At 40.2% G+C, this 14,656-nt stretch overlaps 2 protein-coding genes and 1 pseudogene across 4 annotated transcripts; 1 reads left to right on the forward strand and 2 right to left on the reverse strand.

Moving 5' to 3' along the window:
* Nucleotides 1-1,039: 1,039 nt before the first annotated feature.
* Nucleotides 1,040-7,723, reverse strand: LOC125188656 (GBF-interacting protein 1-like). Of its 2 annotated transcripts, none has more exons than XM_048085639.2 (11): nucleotides 7,307-7,723; nucleotides 6,381-6,424; nucleotides 6,020-6,119; nucleotides 5,599-5,731; nucleotides 5,059-5,432; nucleotides 4,762-4,938; nucleotides 3,983-4,364; nucleotides 3,297-3,597; nucleotides 3,016-3,144; nucleotides 2,020-2,523; nucleotides 1,040-1,925 (listed from the first exon to the last, which is right to left on the reverse strand). In XM_048085639.2, the coding sequence occupies exons 1-11, from the start codon at nucleotides 7,482-7,484 to the stop codon at nucleotides 1,623-1,625; spliced, it is 2,625 nt and encodes an 874-aa protein (XP_047941596.2). In that variant the 5' UTR covers nucleotides 7,485-7,723; the 3' UTR covers nucleotides 1,040-1,622. The 2 variants fall into 2 exon arrangements, with proteins under 2 accessions (XP_047941596.2, XP_047941594.2); XM_048085637.2 differs by having other exon boundaries at nucleotides 4,762-4,941.
* A 550-nt stretch (nucleotides 7,724-8,273) lies between these two features.
* Nucleotides 8,274-10,704, reverse strand: LOC125190854 (uncharacterized; annotated as a pseudogene). The gene is made up of 5 exons (XR_016130795.1): nucleotides 10,665-10,704; nucleotides 10,000-10,223; nucleotides 9,719-9,865; nucleotides 9,057-9,218; nucleotides 8,274-8,812 (listed from the first exon to the last, which is right to left on the reverse strand). The product of XR_016130795.1 is annotated as an uncharacterized LOC125190854 (transcript).
* A 305-nt stretch (nucleotides 10,705-11,009) lies between these two features.
* Nucleotides 11,010-14,350, forward strand: LOC125187878 (Rubisco methyltransferase family protein). The gene is made up of 12 exons (XM_048084521.2): nucleotides 11,010-11,410; nucleotides 11,997-12,160; nucleotides 12,250-12,333; nucleotides 12,416-12,473; nucleotides 12,753-12,806; nucleotides 12,885-12,956; nucleotides 13,043-13,123; nucleotides 13,214-13,386; nucleotides 13,474-13,576; nucleotides 13,642-13,773; nucleotides 13,848-13,970; nucleotides 14,102-14,350. Exons 1-12 carry the CDS (start codon nucleotides 11,021-11,023, stop codon nucleotides 14,186-14,188), a joined length of 1,521 nt encoding a protein of 506 aa, XP_047940478.2. The 5' UTR covers nucleotides 11,010-11,020; the 3' UTR covers nucleotides 14,189-14,350.
* The last annotated feature ends 306 nt before the right edge of the window (nucleotides 14,351-14,656 follow it).

Consider the following 14,656-nt stretch of genomic DNA (forward strand, 5'->3'; position numbering starts at 1 on the left):
TTCCACTCTTTTTACCTGAGGGATTAGAAGCTGTATCACGGGAATCTTTCTTATTGTTCGAATCGATGCCGAAAAACCTAACATGCAAGTTTCGAGACTTGGTTTTTATCCCGGGCTTCACTAGAATCCCACTGAAGGACGACAGGCTGCTCTGAGAGGGATTCTCTGTTGATGTGAAGCCCGGGCCCATTGCGCTTGGCTTTCTGATCCGACGCCTGAGTTTCTTCACTGTCCTGCGTGGCACGAGGTAGTACTTCTGGCCCGGGGCAAGGATTTCTTCGGGCCGGATGACTGAGTCCCATGGCCTCCGAAAGATTTCGGGCCGAGCTAGGACGAAGGAGGGATTCTTTTGTATGATCATGGCTGCAGGAGTGGCCATGTAGTAGCGCTCCACGTGCCCTCCAGCATGGACGATCTTCAAGGCCCGGGATTGCCTCTGTCCCGAGCCGGCCAGAGCCGTGACATGCCTCCCTTGGGTGGACACCTTTGGGATATCACTAGATTTCTTGTTGCCAAAGATCTTGCTAAGCATTTTTTCTTCTTTTGAACAATTAAAATTAGTGGAATGAATGATTATGGAGATTTAAGAGATGGGATCGGTTAGTAAATAACGATGAGTCCAAGAAATTTATTGTAGATTAAATGGTTTTGTGGTTGTAATATATGTTTGAATAGCCAGCCGGATGTGACTATAAAATATAATTGATTTTGGATTTATGATAATGATAATTTTGGATGTGGTCTTTGTATATTCGTTAGTGTTTTTGTGATAGAATGCAATATAAGTTTCGGCCAAATAGATTATTTTTGCCTTAACCATTTTTACCTCTCTCTGATGATAAATATCTCATATTATACCGATTCAAATTTAATAAATTATTTGACTTAGGAAAGAAAAGTGCTAAAAAAATTAGGGAAAATCTCCGGCGACAACACTTTAAAATATTTCAATGCATAGACAAGGCAGAAGAAAAATCTGCAAAGTCCAAAACAAACAGAAATCACTAAGGCAGAATGAATGAAACCTGCAAAAAAAAGGTAGAAAAGTTGGATTCTTGATTATTTAGTCTATCAGAGACATAAAATTCCCCATACGAAAATAACAAGGCCAGTTACAACAGATGGGAAAAAGTACATCTTCCTTGCTACTCAAAAAATTCTCACTTTACAAGAAAGACGGAGAGGATAAGACAAAGAACGAAAGGCGAAACGAAAAAGGGGAGAGAACGATCACCTACAAACCTCATATGAGCCCATCTATAACTAATTTTCAACCAAAAATCAAAAGAATTGAAACCTTGACTAACAAGGAAGCTAAAACCTATAGGAAGGGCTCCCAAGGATTACAGCCAAAAACCATCTACGAGGGGCGATAAAGAGACAGTTGTTGCATTTTCTGGCCTCAATTAACTTAAAAAGAGTAGTTACCAGTCACAGGAAGACCACAAAAATATATTGGCCAATTTCATTGGCCACCCTTCTACTAATTTACACTCTGTTTTCTGGCTTTTTTGTGTTTCTGATCTACCTTTCAATCAGAGCAAGGTTGGAAATTCTGTTGAGAGAAGAGTAATGAACGAGATTTCGAGCTGTAACCTCCTCAAGGAGAATCGTCTACTCTCTTAGTAGTTGCTCGGCCAGTTAAGTTGTGCGTGCTGAGGCTGCTGCTGCTGCTGGTAAACATTGCCAGTCGGACCTACCATGTCTGCAGGATTTGTAATGCCTTGAGATTGTTGCAAAAGAGGGTGAACGTTTTGCGGTGCTACTGCCTGTGCAGTAGGGTGGAACATCCCAGTGAAGGTTCCGTGGCCTGTCTGATTTGGGGTGAAAGCCAGCTGACCCTGAGGAAGATTGTAGAATGAACTTGCATGCAAGGTAGAAATATCCCTACCCGGGGTGGTGTACCATACACTGGGACCTTCATTCTGCACACAGTCAACAGATGGCAATGGCAAAAGGTATAATCTCAAAATTTTGACCATGGGTCTGGTAACGTAGAGATTTAGGGATAAACAATACCTGCTGCTGGCCACTGCTATAGACATTATTCTCCTTTACGTGTGGGGCACCAATATCCTCATTTGTTGTTGAAGTAACAGGAGCTGGGGCAGAACCGGAGGTATAGTTGGCTGGCGAAAGACCGTACGGCCCATAGTTGCCAGGTACTCCAGTGGGAGCAGAGCTTCCTGTATTTGCTCCTTGGTTATACTGTGAAGATGAATATTTGGCAGCTGTCCCAGGTGCAGTTGGATATAAACTACCAGGCTGGGGTTGCTGAGGAAAGGCGCCGTTGCTTAAGAACTGATGAATAGTAGGTGGCGGCTGGACATAGTATGGGGAGAAATAGTGACCATATGGTATGTAGGTAGGAGGATAATGGGGTAGATGAACCCCAGGTGGTTGCCTGTACATAGGATGTGGCTGCTGCGATGCAGGTATGGAGCTCTGCATTACCCCAGCAGCTTGAGTTGCAAGTGGCGGCGGAGATGCCGTGGACCGAACCAAAGGGGCACCGCCCTGCAACTGGATTACATCAAAATTACATCAGACAGGTCGAGAAAGAAGAGTAAAATATATTTTGATGCGATATCCACCAAATGCATACGACATTAACAATTGAGAACTGTTTGCATGACTCTTCTAAATGATAAGGATTTCAGTGAGTTTTGATACTAACTAAAACATCCACCGACTTAAGAACAACACTTGTGTATCAGAAGCAATTTCCACATAAATATATTTATTAAAAGAGCAAACATTGTTTTGACTTTTGCCTGATCTAATTATAGATACATAGGCAACAAAAGTGAAACAAATAATTAAACGAACAAATCACAATTAACTAACAAAATCACAATATTATGCAATGATAAAGATAAACACAACAAAGATATACCTTTAAGACACTCCAGTCTGTAATTAAACCTATCAAGGTCTTGACTTATTCAAAGTTGAAAGTTCACAAACAGCATATATGGAGCAAAAAAGGAAATTATAGAGATTTGGGGCCCAAACCTCTTGAGGATTCTGAGAAGCCTGAGCAGCATTTCCATTATACTTGTTTGCAGCTCCAGCAGCGTGAAAAGGGGAAATGCGGCCATCAAGTTGTGCATAATAGCTTGCTGGGTCAAAAGATTGCGGCACCTGTTCAGCATATCATTGATATTAATGGCTGAGAATGTAAAGACGCACACCAACATCAAAAAGATAAATTGACCGACAAGATGAATTTCACAGTTTGCATGCATGAGTGATCAGTGTGAAAATGAACGGACAGATGATACATGAGAACATACAACAAAGCTTGGAAGTCGAGGAGGATCACGAGCATGAGACTCTGAATTTTCAGAACTTGGAAGCTGGCCGCCCAATATTGGAGGCATGAAACCAAAACCATAGTTTGAAGAAGTTTGGACCAAAGGATGTGGCTGGCTTCCAGGAGCAACCTCTATAATGGGATCATTATAAATAGTTGTAATAGAGGATGAGACTTCAACCTCACCAGATGCAAATTTGTCTGGTCCTTGTGAAGGTGATTGGGGTTCTTCGGGATACTTTGGTTCAGTATCCTCCACATCTGGCAAAGAAGCCTGATTGCTGTAAACCAAAAGGAAAATAAAATATTTCAGAACACTGAACACAGCCACAAGCAGGATATTTCAGGTTAGCACCATGAAAACAAGGAAATTCACGGAATGATGAACATCTGCAACTTAACAAACAAGATGCTACCTGACTGGTGCTATCACTAGAGAGATTTATCAACATAGAATAAGAACATATCTTCAACTGCATAACCAATGCATGAATGTTCATGGATACCACAATCTGAATATGTGAGTTTGCAATAAATTATAGATAGCTACACTGGAAGTATACATAGATTGGAGAAACATTGTTGCCACACCAAAGCATGCCATGGACAACAAAAATGACGGGTGAGGTACAAAGAGAAGTACAAAATTATGAAAGATAAAGGCACCTTAATTCCAGATCCTCCACAGGTTCCTCAATATTCTCAGAGGATTCTGACAGTGATGGACTCTTATCAGCTGGAAGACCATTTTGGTTGTCCAGAGTGAAGGAAGCATCAAAACTTCCAAAACAAAACCCAAGTTTTTCAATTTTAGGGACATGTAAATTATTTGGCAAAATCACATGCTGTCTCTCTGAAATTCGCGACTCCTCTAACTTCTTCTGCAGCTCCAGAGTTGCTTCATTTGTAGTGGCGGCAGCAGGAGTAGTCAGCGATTCCAGATGACTTCCAACAGACACTATAGAAACATCTAATAAAGAAGCTGCAGTGGCACCTTGACTAACATTGGGGTTTGTAGATTTTGGTTTCCACTCTTTGCCAGGACCAACTGTGATGCACACAACCACTGTTAGCAGTTCATTGCCCATAATTCATATTCAATAAGATAGATGCTAGATACTATACATGGTCTTGCATATGACACCTAATTCTAATGTGCTGACATTACAAGATTGAATGTGTCATCTCATCGAGACACAATCATGTGTTTCAAAACTTAAAAAATGTATATATCTGCTCAAGGGGAAACTTTCAACCTCAACCAGCAAAAGATAGCCACAAAGAGAAATAATGAAATCACTACTAGTTTGCAAATATGTATACTTCTGAGTTCTGAATAATAGCTCTTTACATTACATACTCGGTTTGGTAACCATCAAGCAGTAAAAACTGAACGACATCACAGAACATACCAACTTTTAATAATGTATCATAAAGATGCATACCCTTTTGGGAACCAATCACTTGAGACCGATTGTTGTAATTAGATGAAGGCCTACTACCAGAAGAAACATTAACTGTAGAAGGAGGAGCTTGCGCAGACTCTGAATTTTGACTCTTTCCAACTCTCTTGAGATCACTGGGCATCTTTTGTTCAATGGCAGTTCCAACCTCTGAAGCAGCTACTACAGATCTCAAAATAAAAAGAAATAACATCAGTAACTTCCTATAGCACTTCAACATTGTCTTAATAAATTCCCAAAATGAGTAAATATACGTAAGAACAAACAAAATTAGCATACATATTTCAGGAGAAGTAGATCTGTTCCCAGTAGGTATATCATCAACCATTTGACTAGGGCTTTGCTGGCTTCCCACTTCAAGATGAATGCTACCCACTGCACTAGGGGGTGGATAATCTTGAGAGGGTAAAGGCACTGGATCTGAAGATGAGATGTAAGATCCTGAGGCTGAAGGAATAGATGTAGCATTTTTAGATGACTCCAGTATCTGGTGCTGCTGGATGTTCTTCACCTGAGGAGTACTGAGGTTTTTCACAGAATCAATTGAGGACGAAACCATCAGAGGTTTCTCTGATTTATTGGGGATAGCAGTTGTTGGATTAGCTCTCTGGAGGGTGATCCCAGAAGGACCATTAGACACACCAGTAATCAGGCTGACAAGAAAAACAACAGATCAGCTTCAACAAAGCATTAAGTTGGGGGGCGGGAGTGGGAGGTCTCCCAAAGCATCACATATAGTATGGGCATCATAAAAGTAAGTTTTAAGCTTCAAAATAGACAGAATATATGCCCATTGAAAGATCATAGATAGCCATTCACCTGGTACCAGAAGAAGTGTCACTCTTTCTAGCATCTTGTGGAGCAGCTATGGGAGCCTTGCTAGTACTTTTCACAGTGAAGTGACTGGCAGAACTTCCCTTTACAGCAGGAGAATTTCTTCCGCCACCAGCATCTGACATGAATGAAAAGATACAAGGAAATGCGAGTGCAGATGTTTAGAAAAGAAATCACAGCAGATGTCACAGTTATGCAAGTACATATATTTTACACCACGGATTCAATACTACATACTATATTCCAATGATCGCAGCAGCTCAAAGCCAGTACTCCCCGAGCAGAGGGGAACATGGTCGTAATTATAATTACAAAAAGAAAATAGCCGAACATGTATAATTCAATTATTAAAGGCACATGCAAAGTGATCCAGTGTGGTAGGGGAATCAAATGCAGGCTTTCTCACCATGAGATACAAATCGCAATGGATAGTTCCCACGACCAGCTCTATTTGGCCTTGTCTGGGTTCCAGGTTTCCACTTCTCTGCAGGCTCCTTATTTTGATTCTGGGAATGTAAAAATAGTCTATTGTGAGATTTTATACTCTTGATCAGACCTTAACTTTTATTGCAAATAGAAGTGATGAACAGTGTTAGTACAATGTTGAGATTCACAACACTATTTCGGGCATTAGGAATTACGATCATGATGAAAAATCAGAACAATCTTACTGTACATAGTAAGAGAGGGATGAAACAAATAATCCTAAGACAGATCAAAACAACAAAGAGAGGGGACCAAATCATTAAACTGAGACAAAGCAGTACCTCATTTCTCCTGTCGCGTTTTCTTTTTACTTCATGAAAGGTATCTGTTTAAGAGTATAAAAACAGACATCAGTCTGCTGTTCAGAGAATTGAAAATCATGCGCGCCTTATTAAACATGCATACAAATAACATAGCCCTTCCTTAAAACAAACTTAAAGCAAGTGGCCTACAATTATATTGCTAGCAATTTGGTATTGTTGGACCAATATTAAGTTTACAGAATTGATGCACCATGAATTATTGGGAGTCACAGATATAACTAAATCTTGGACTGCCTTTTATCCACCCACCAAATTCTTACTATAAGAAGCGAATGCCAGACAATTTCAAGAGATTCATACCTCCATTTCAATGAACTTAAAACAGTATTTTCGTCCATCTCTGTCCAAAATACATTGAACCACAAGAAAGCCAAATTTTTAGCAGAGTACACTTAAAGCAGGAAATTTCAATTTTAAAAATGGGATATAAAAGAAAATTCGTACTACCACATAAGACAAAGATACGAACAGAAAAAGGAAGAAAAAGGGGGCAGCTGAACAAAAAATCACCTTTCCCATAACAGAAAAGCTTGCAAGCTTGCTCAGTACAAAAAAATAAGGGAAATCAACACGCAGGCAAGTCAGGCATTACTAAAATGCAACCACAGAAGCAAAAATCCGTAGGTTTCCCTATTCCCACTATTTGAAATCCAAACAACAGAGAACAACACCACAAGCGTGATTACATAGCTGATAGTACGAAACAAAGAAAGAGCAGATCAACAATCAAATCCCCCATTCCCAATGGGGCCGAAAATCAAAATAATAAAATCGAGATCAAACACCAAAGCAGGCATAAAAACCTTACCTGAAAAGAATCAGAAAAAAAGGTGTTTAATGTATTAAAAAAAACAGAGAGAATAAAAAGAGAGAGGAATATTCACCGAGAGTTAGAAGCTTCTGAGTAGTTTCGTTGGGATCCATGGAACATTCCTTGAGCATTGCATAAATCTCATCTTCGGAGTGATTCTGGCCAGTAATCTCCTTTATATTATCGATCGTCTTCTTAACGCCGCTGGGAATCGAAACCCTACTTGCACCTCCCTTAACCCCACTGCTCATCTTCTTCTCCTTCTTCCGGAATCCCCAAATACCTCTATGTATATATATCCACCTATATATATGAGTATATAAAAACACTTACTTGTGTTGAAATTCCGCGCAGATTAAGAATAGAAATGTATAAATTGGTAATGCAATGAAGCTCTGTATCGAAAGACCTCCTTCCCTTGTAGAGAGAGAGAGAGAGGAGAGGGAGAGAGAGGGAGGGCAGTGTGCGTGTATGATTTTTGTAATTTAGGGAAAGAGGAGTTGTGGGAAAGGGTTTTTGTAGAGTGATGATTGGGAAATTAATTATGATTTAAATAAAGTCAGTGTGTAAATATTTATGAAGGCATTAATTTCAAATGCAATTATATTGGCAAATCCGTATTTATTGTTAAGTGGAATTAATGGTTTTTATATTCAATACCACCAAAATGTACTAATGGGAGTAACAAATTTGATGTAATTAGTCTCTCAACTTTTATAATTAAGTGGTTTGAACCAATTTAATTAAGTACTAGTAGTATTATTCATTTTCACCATTTAAATCGATATAAAATTACATTTGAGGTCAGATATTTTGATAGGATGGATAGGGGTAGATTAACATAAATAATCAAACGAATCCAAAGATTAATTTCCTTGGATTACCATTTATCAATCACTTCATTATCGGATTAGCAAATGAAGATTGAGATTATTAATGACTCGAAAATAATCATATGGAGATTACTATTATAAGCTAAATAAAAAATAAAAATGTGTGGCCTTTTTAAACTTAAACCTACCTAAGAACCCGTCTTCATATTGTTATACAAGTTTGAGAGTTTATTAGAAATTTAGAATCACAAATGTATACTCCTACGTATGATGTCATTTCATCAAATTCCCATTTTCAACAAGCTAAAATAATCAAAATCTTCTTCACTAATTGAAGACTAATGAAGAACATGTCGCCTTCGTTGCACTATAGACCCCTTCAACTTCAAGCCTCCACATCCCACCAAGTATACTTCTTCTTCCATCGAGATCACTAGGCCTCGTCTGAGGTAGCCTCTCGAGCATCGGACAATTGGCCGAAAATTCTTGACAATCATAAGCCTCACTCACCATTTTCGAGCAGTCATGTCAATGTAGATCCAGAAAGGCGCGAATGTTGAGAGGAGAGCGAAATCAATACTCATGGCGTGGATCAAGAGTCAAAATTGAGGTTGAAACACAGATAAAAATGCATAGCAAAATCAAGAACCAAAACACTCACAAATTTGCTTCCTCGAAAATATTGGTAAAATTCCTTCCACACATCACCACCGGATGATACTGACCATCCCTGCAGCCAACGTAACCTGAGGCGTAACAATGCCATAGAGCCAATTAATAGTGATCAGCTTCAAATCATCGCTCAATGTTCATCTATGAATATGCATTTCATAAATTAAGATAGCATTCTGTAAACTCAAGAGTCAAGACAATGCAAATGCATATTTTAGGACGTAAAGGTTTAAATACGACATGAACTATCAACCGGTGTTGAACCATGTTAATGATTTTCTTCGTACACCACACTTTTTCAGGAAAGAGTGTCCTCACCCCGGCAGTTAGCTCTGACTCAAGGAAATTCAAAGGCCATCTCCTGAGCTCCGATTCTTGAACAGGTCTCCAGAGAACAAAGTAAGGAATGGAATGAGTGCATACGCGCCTCCGAGGCATGATAGAACAATGAATGGCCTAATTGGAATCTTGCTTTTCGAGCTTCAAAAGGGCGAAAAAGCACCACCATGATAGGCAAAGATTGCTAACCTCAAGCTCTTACAAAAACATCGAAATGTACACATATGGCTTAAAGACAAATCAAAACATCATGATAGAGGAACATGTAGAAACATGTAGAGCTTAACATACTAAAATACTGGCAAAAGATAAGCATAGGTTCTCCTCTTCGAATTTTTGGAAACCATTAAGAGGAAATCACCAAGAAAATTTATAAACACAGAGAGCAGAACATAGTTAAACAACACTAAAACAGTTTATCGAAATTGTTTTTTGGGACATTTCACCTAAACTATCACAAGAAGAAACCACCAAGAAAGGCATAAACAGTAACATCACTATACACAAAACATTTCCATTGAAATTCTTTTGTTGGACATTTTCACCAAAAGAGAATCAAAGGTTCTTCTCACCAACTACTCGCAAACCTCCAAGAAAGTCGAGAAACAGATTTGCCATGAACAAATATAGTGGATTTTTACCTTCTGGCAGTAGGGAGGGGCAGCATACTATAAACCAAGGGCCATAAACCCCATTATATACCACAAAGCTACCAAGACTTGGTTCATCTCATAGCCATCATCACCTTTCAAATTCAGCAGCTTTTTCACAAAATACATATCTGCGACCTAAAATTAAGCCCAGTTCCACAAAACCACACTACACACAGTCAGATAATCAGATTACTACCGAATTCAAGAATCCAATTTCATCATCACCATAAAAAATATAGAACTGATCGAAGCAACACAAGCTAATCTACCGGTGTCTGATCAGGAGCGAGGAAGAAAACATAGTACAAGAGACCAGCCCAGAAAGCAAACAGCAGAAACGACGTCGTCCAGTCCCTCTCCTCCTCTCCACCGCCGATCTCATTTCCGTCGGGAGAACAGAAACAAGGGATGGGTCTTGCGGGGATTGGGCGTTGAACGAGCTCCGGCGCCGCAATTTCGCCGGCTTGAGGGTTAAAGGCTGGATTTTTACGAGCTCAGAGCTGTGGTCCGAGTGGATAGGGATTGATATTGGGGATTTGGGAGGGAGAAATGAAGATTTTGGGAGATGGGATTTGGGTTTGAGTGGCGGGAAAGAGGAGTTCAGAAAATAATTGATGTGTTTGCTGGTATCATGTATCATGTTCGTTTTCTTTGGGGGTAGAAAACATTCCAACGGTTGAAGTATTTTTGTAGCTATGTAGTTTTCATAATTGCAATTGAGGCCCTCCAATGTTTCAATGAATTTCAGTAGAGTACATGATAGTTTGATGTTAAAGATACTAGTGAAACAACTTATCAAATGACTTATTATTGATAACATATCAATTCTTTATTTATAAATTATGTTCAAATGGGTGATCAATTTTTCGAATACGTACGATATTAAGAAGACCGATAAGAAAAAAGACATGTTATTTATTAATGTATGCACTACTTCGTAGCTTCACATCGAGCATGAAAGGAACTGAAATCATAAATTATTTTGAACTAGAAATGCTTTAAAAATATCATCTCAAAGAAATCCATACCAGAAGAGAGTCACTATTCCATGTCCGAGAGGCCAATGGCGAGAAAGACGAATAAGCATTGTCTCTAACGAAACTAAGTGTTGAGAACTGGGAATGTGAAAAAAAAAGAAAGTAACCAAAATTAGCATTGGGCACGTGAAAAAAAAGAAAGTAACCAAAATTAGGATTAGGTGATTCCCGACGGACTAATGAGCAAATTTAAAAATAGAATGCTTTATAAACTGTTAAACTACCAATCAAAAAACAGATAAGCTAGCTAGCTATGGCAGGAGCTTCAAGAATCCTGCAAACGACGTTCCTACCCACTTTCTCAAAAAACCCATCTCTCCACACCACCAGATCCCACTCCCACGGCTGCTGCGTCCCACCAACCGCCAAAAGAGGCGCCTTTTTCGACCGAATCCGGTGCTCTGTCGCCGCCGCCGCCGGCGAGAACACCGCCATGGCAGGCGTGCTGTGGGGATGCGATGTCGACTCCGTGGAAAACGCGGCGGCGCTGCAGGCGTGGCTGTCGGAGAGCGGGCTGCCGCCGCAGAAGATGGGCATACAGAAGGTGGAGGTCGGAGAGAGAGGGCTTGTTGCTCTCAAGAATGTTAGGAAGGGAGAGAAGCTGCTTTTTGTGCCTCCCTCTCTCTTCATCACTGCTGATTCTGTGAGTTTTATTATACTCCTACTTGTTTTTGTAAGAATGGATTATGTGTTGTTTTTTCATTTTTGTTTGTTTAGTAGTAGCATTTTTATGTGGTGATTTGCTAGTTGGAGAGATATGGTTATATGGCAGAAGCATTGTTTGTGACTACTTTTATATGGTTTAGATTCTGATTGAGAGTGTCTCAATTCATGTCTTTTACTTCTGATTAATGATTCATATGTCTTCTAACATGCTTTCATTTGATCATTGGATGTCATTTCTGAACAACTTCATGCCTTCCTTAACTCTAGAAACTATTTAGGCGAATTTCGTGCTGATAAGTCCATTGCCCTCTTATCCGTTTCTCTTGTTTTCGTAGAAAATTTAAGATTTGTTAGATCATAATGTCATTGTTAGTGTATCTAATATGTTGTCCCAGTTGGACATTTACAGATATATGTTTCTCTGTTAGTTGTATTTTAGCTGTTGTGGTTAAGAAACTTGTTCAATCAAAGAAAATAGGTCTTCTTATGAGAGGAAAAAAGATACTTTGATTACTTTAGTTACTTAACTAGTGGCTGCTTTTGCACCGGAGTCGTGGCTTTAGAACTGGAGCTGTCGTGAGGCTGGTGAGGTGCTAAAACAGTACAACGTGCCAGATTGGCCACTGCTTGCAACATACTTGATCAGCGAGGCATGTCTCATGAATTCTTCAAGATGGAGCAACTACATTGCAGCCTTGCCGAGGCAGCCCTATTCACTTCTCTACTGGTAATTACATGCATTAAATCTCCCAAGGCTGCACACGTATTGGGTTATCGCTCAGTTGGTTTCTCTACAGCTGCTCCATGTGATTTCAGGACACGTCCGGAGCTAGACAGATATCTTGAAGCCTCACAAATAAGACAACGTGCAATTGAGAGGATCAACGATGTTACTGGAACGTATGGCTTCCTGCATCTACATGTTTCGTACAAAATAGATGTCGTTCAATCTTTTTAAGACCTATCTTAACTTCTTGTGCAGATACATTGACTTAAGGGACAGGATTTTTTCCAAGCATCCTGATTTATTTCCTGCAGAGGTACACTCCGTTTTCTCTGTCTATGTTTGTGTCCGGCCAACATTCTTGAATTTGCACGCTCTGTTGCTTGTTTGAGTAATTGAAGACATTTTCAGAATTGTTGGTTCTTCTGTGTAGCATAAAAAGACAGCAACTCCGAAAATCATCTGATGTGAAGTGAAATGTCATCTTGTTTAATTTTGCATTACGTAGTCACAGCTCCATCCTAATATAAAAGGAGATCATGTAATGGTTATGTATTCCACTTGCTTCATTTGGCTGTTGCTATGTGTTATGCAGGTCTTCAACATGGAAAGTTACAGATGGTCATTTGGCATACTTTTTTCTCGCTTGGTATATCTATACTTTCATGCCTTCTTCAAATAGCTTTGTCATTTATCCATCATCTTGAGAGTTCCTGGTTTACATCAGGTTCGTCTACCCTCGATGGATGGAAGGGTTGCTTTGGTTCCTTGGGCAGATATGCTTAACCATAGCTGCGAGGTAAGGCTAATCCGATGTAACACGCTCATCCATTCTTGCTAATTTTTGCGATAAATCTCTAATCTCAATGTTTCGTAACGAACTAGGTAGATACGTTTCTTGATTATGACAGATCATCTCAGGGGGTAGTTTTCACTACAGATAGAGCATATCAGCCAGGTGAGCAGGTACTCGAGCTTCAAGAATCGCGCCATTGTGAAAAAAATAGACCATAAATTTGATGTGAGGTGGTTTATGGTTATGAATTGATGATGCAGGTCTTCATATCATATGGTAAGAAATCCAACGGAGAGCTGTTGCTTTCATATGGATTCGTGCCCCGGGAAGGCACCAACCCTAGCGACTCCGTTGAGCTGTCTCTTTCCATCAGCAAGTCCGACAAGTGCTACAAAGAGAAGGTGGCAGCTCTCAAGAAGCAGGGACTGTCCACGTGAGTGTGTTTTTTCATCAGATGCCTGACTAATCTAAAGCACGAAACGTGCCTCGTGACAGAAATCCATCGTCTTTATTCTAACAGGACGCAGTGTTTTCCTATACAAATAACCGGCTGGCCATTGGAGCTGATGGCCTATGCCTACCTTGCAGTCAGCCCCCCTAGCATGATCAACCAGTTTGATGAGGTCTTTTGTTGCCTATTTTTCAAAAGATCGGATGTTTTGAAATGTTAGTGACAAGGTTTGTGCAGATGGCTGCTGCAGCGTCAAACAAGACGACATCCAAGAAGGACATCCGGTATGGTGAAATAGAGGAAGACGCGTTGCAGTTCATACTCGATGCTTGTGAGGCCAGCATATCTAAGTACTCCAAGTTCCTTCAGGTTAGTTGAGTCCAGAGCCGCGATTTCTGTTGTTGAATGAACGAATGTGTGAGCTGATATGTTGTGGTCGACAGACGAGTGGATCAATGGATTTGGACGTGACAAACCCGAAGCTTCTCAACAGGAAAGTGTTCCTGAAGCAGCTTGCTGTTGATCTGTGTACCAGTGAGCGGAGGATGCTGTTTCGTGCACAATATGTAAGCGTAGCCGATGTTTTTATACGACAAAAAGAAAGAAAGAAAGGAACAGATGATGATGTTTTTGCTTTCTTGATCTGTTTTGTGGCATGAGGGTGTTTGATGTGATCTGTTTGATGGGTTGCCAACAGATACTGAGACGGCGGCTGAGAGATATCAGGAGCGGCGAGTTGAAGGCGCTGAGGCTGTTCGACGGCTTGAGGAAGCTCTTCAAGTGAGGTTTTGGCTGCTTCTTGGCTTACATTTGGCTAAAAGGTTGCTTGAGGATTGCTTTGTGCTTTTGAATTTGATATCTTGTGGTAGTGTAAAAAACTTGAGGTTTTTGGACCTAAAAAAAATGTATCAAAATCACTAAGTCAAGTGTTGATGTTATTTTGTCATTTTGATTATCGATCATTTGCTATCGCACGCGTGGCCGGATATATCGGTCTGACGGTTCCGGCCAGGAACTGCATTGTACCGATAGTTGGGCCGGTTAGGTTTGTTGGCCTTGGCAAACACATTGAGGCCCAGCCCATGAGCATTGCGCATATGAAGAATTTAGGCCCAAACCAGTGATCATAACCAACCTAAAACTCGATTCTTTACGATATTATGCATATTATTCCAACCGGGCTGAGCTAGTAGGTCAACACGGGTAATTTTGGCCCAACCCATCTCAAAATTCGGAAGGTTCGTTAGTTAGT

This window comes from Salvia hispanica, chromosome 5 (assembly GCF_029641045.1).
Source record: "Salvia hispanica isolate PSC_SH4W2 chromosome 5, Shi_PSC_v1, whole genome shotgun sequence".
In the NCBI taxonomy this organism is placed as follows: domain Eukaryota; kingdom Viridiplantae; phylum Streptophyta; class Magnoliopsida; order Lamiales; family Lamiaceae; genus Salvia; species Salvia hispanica.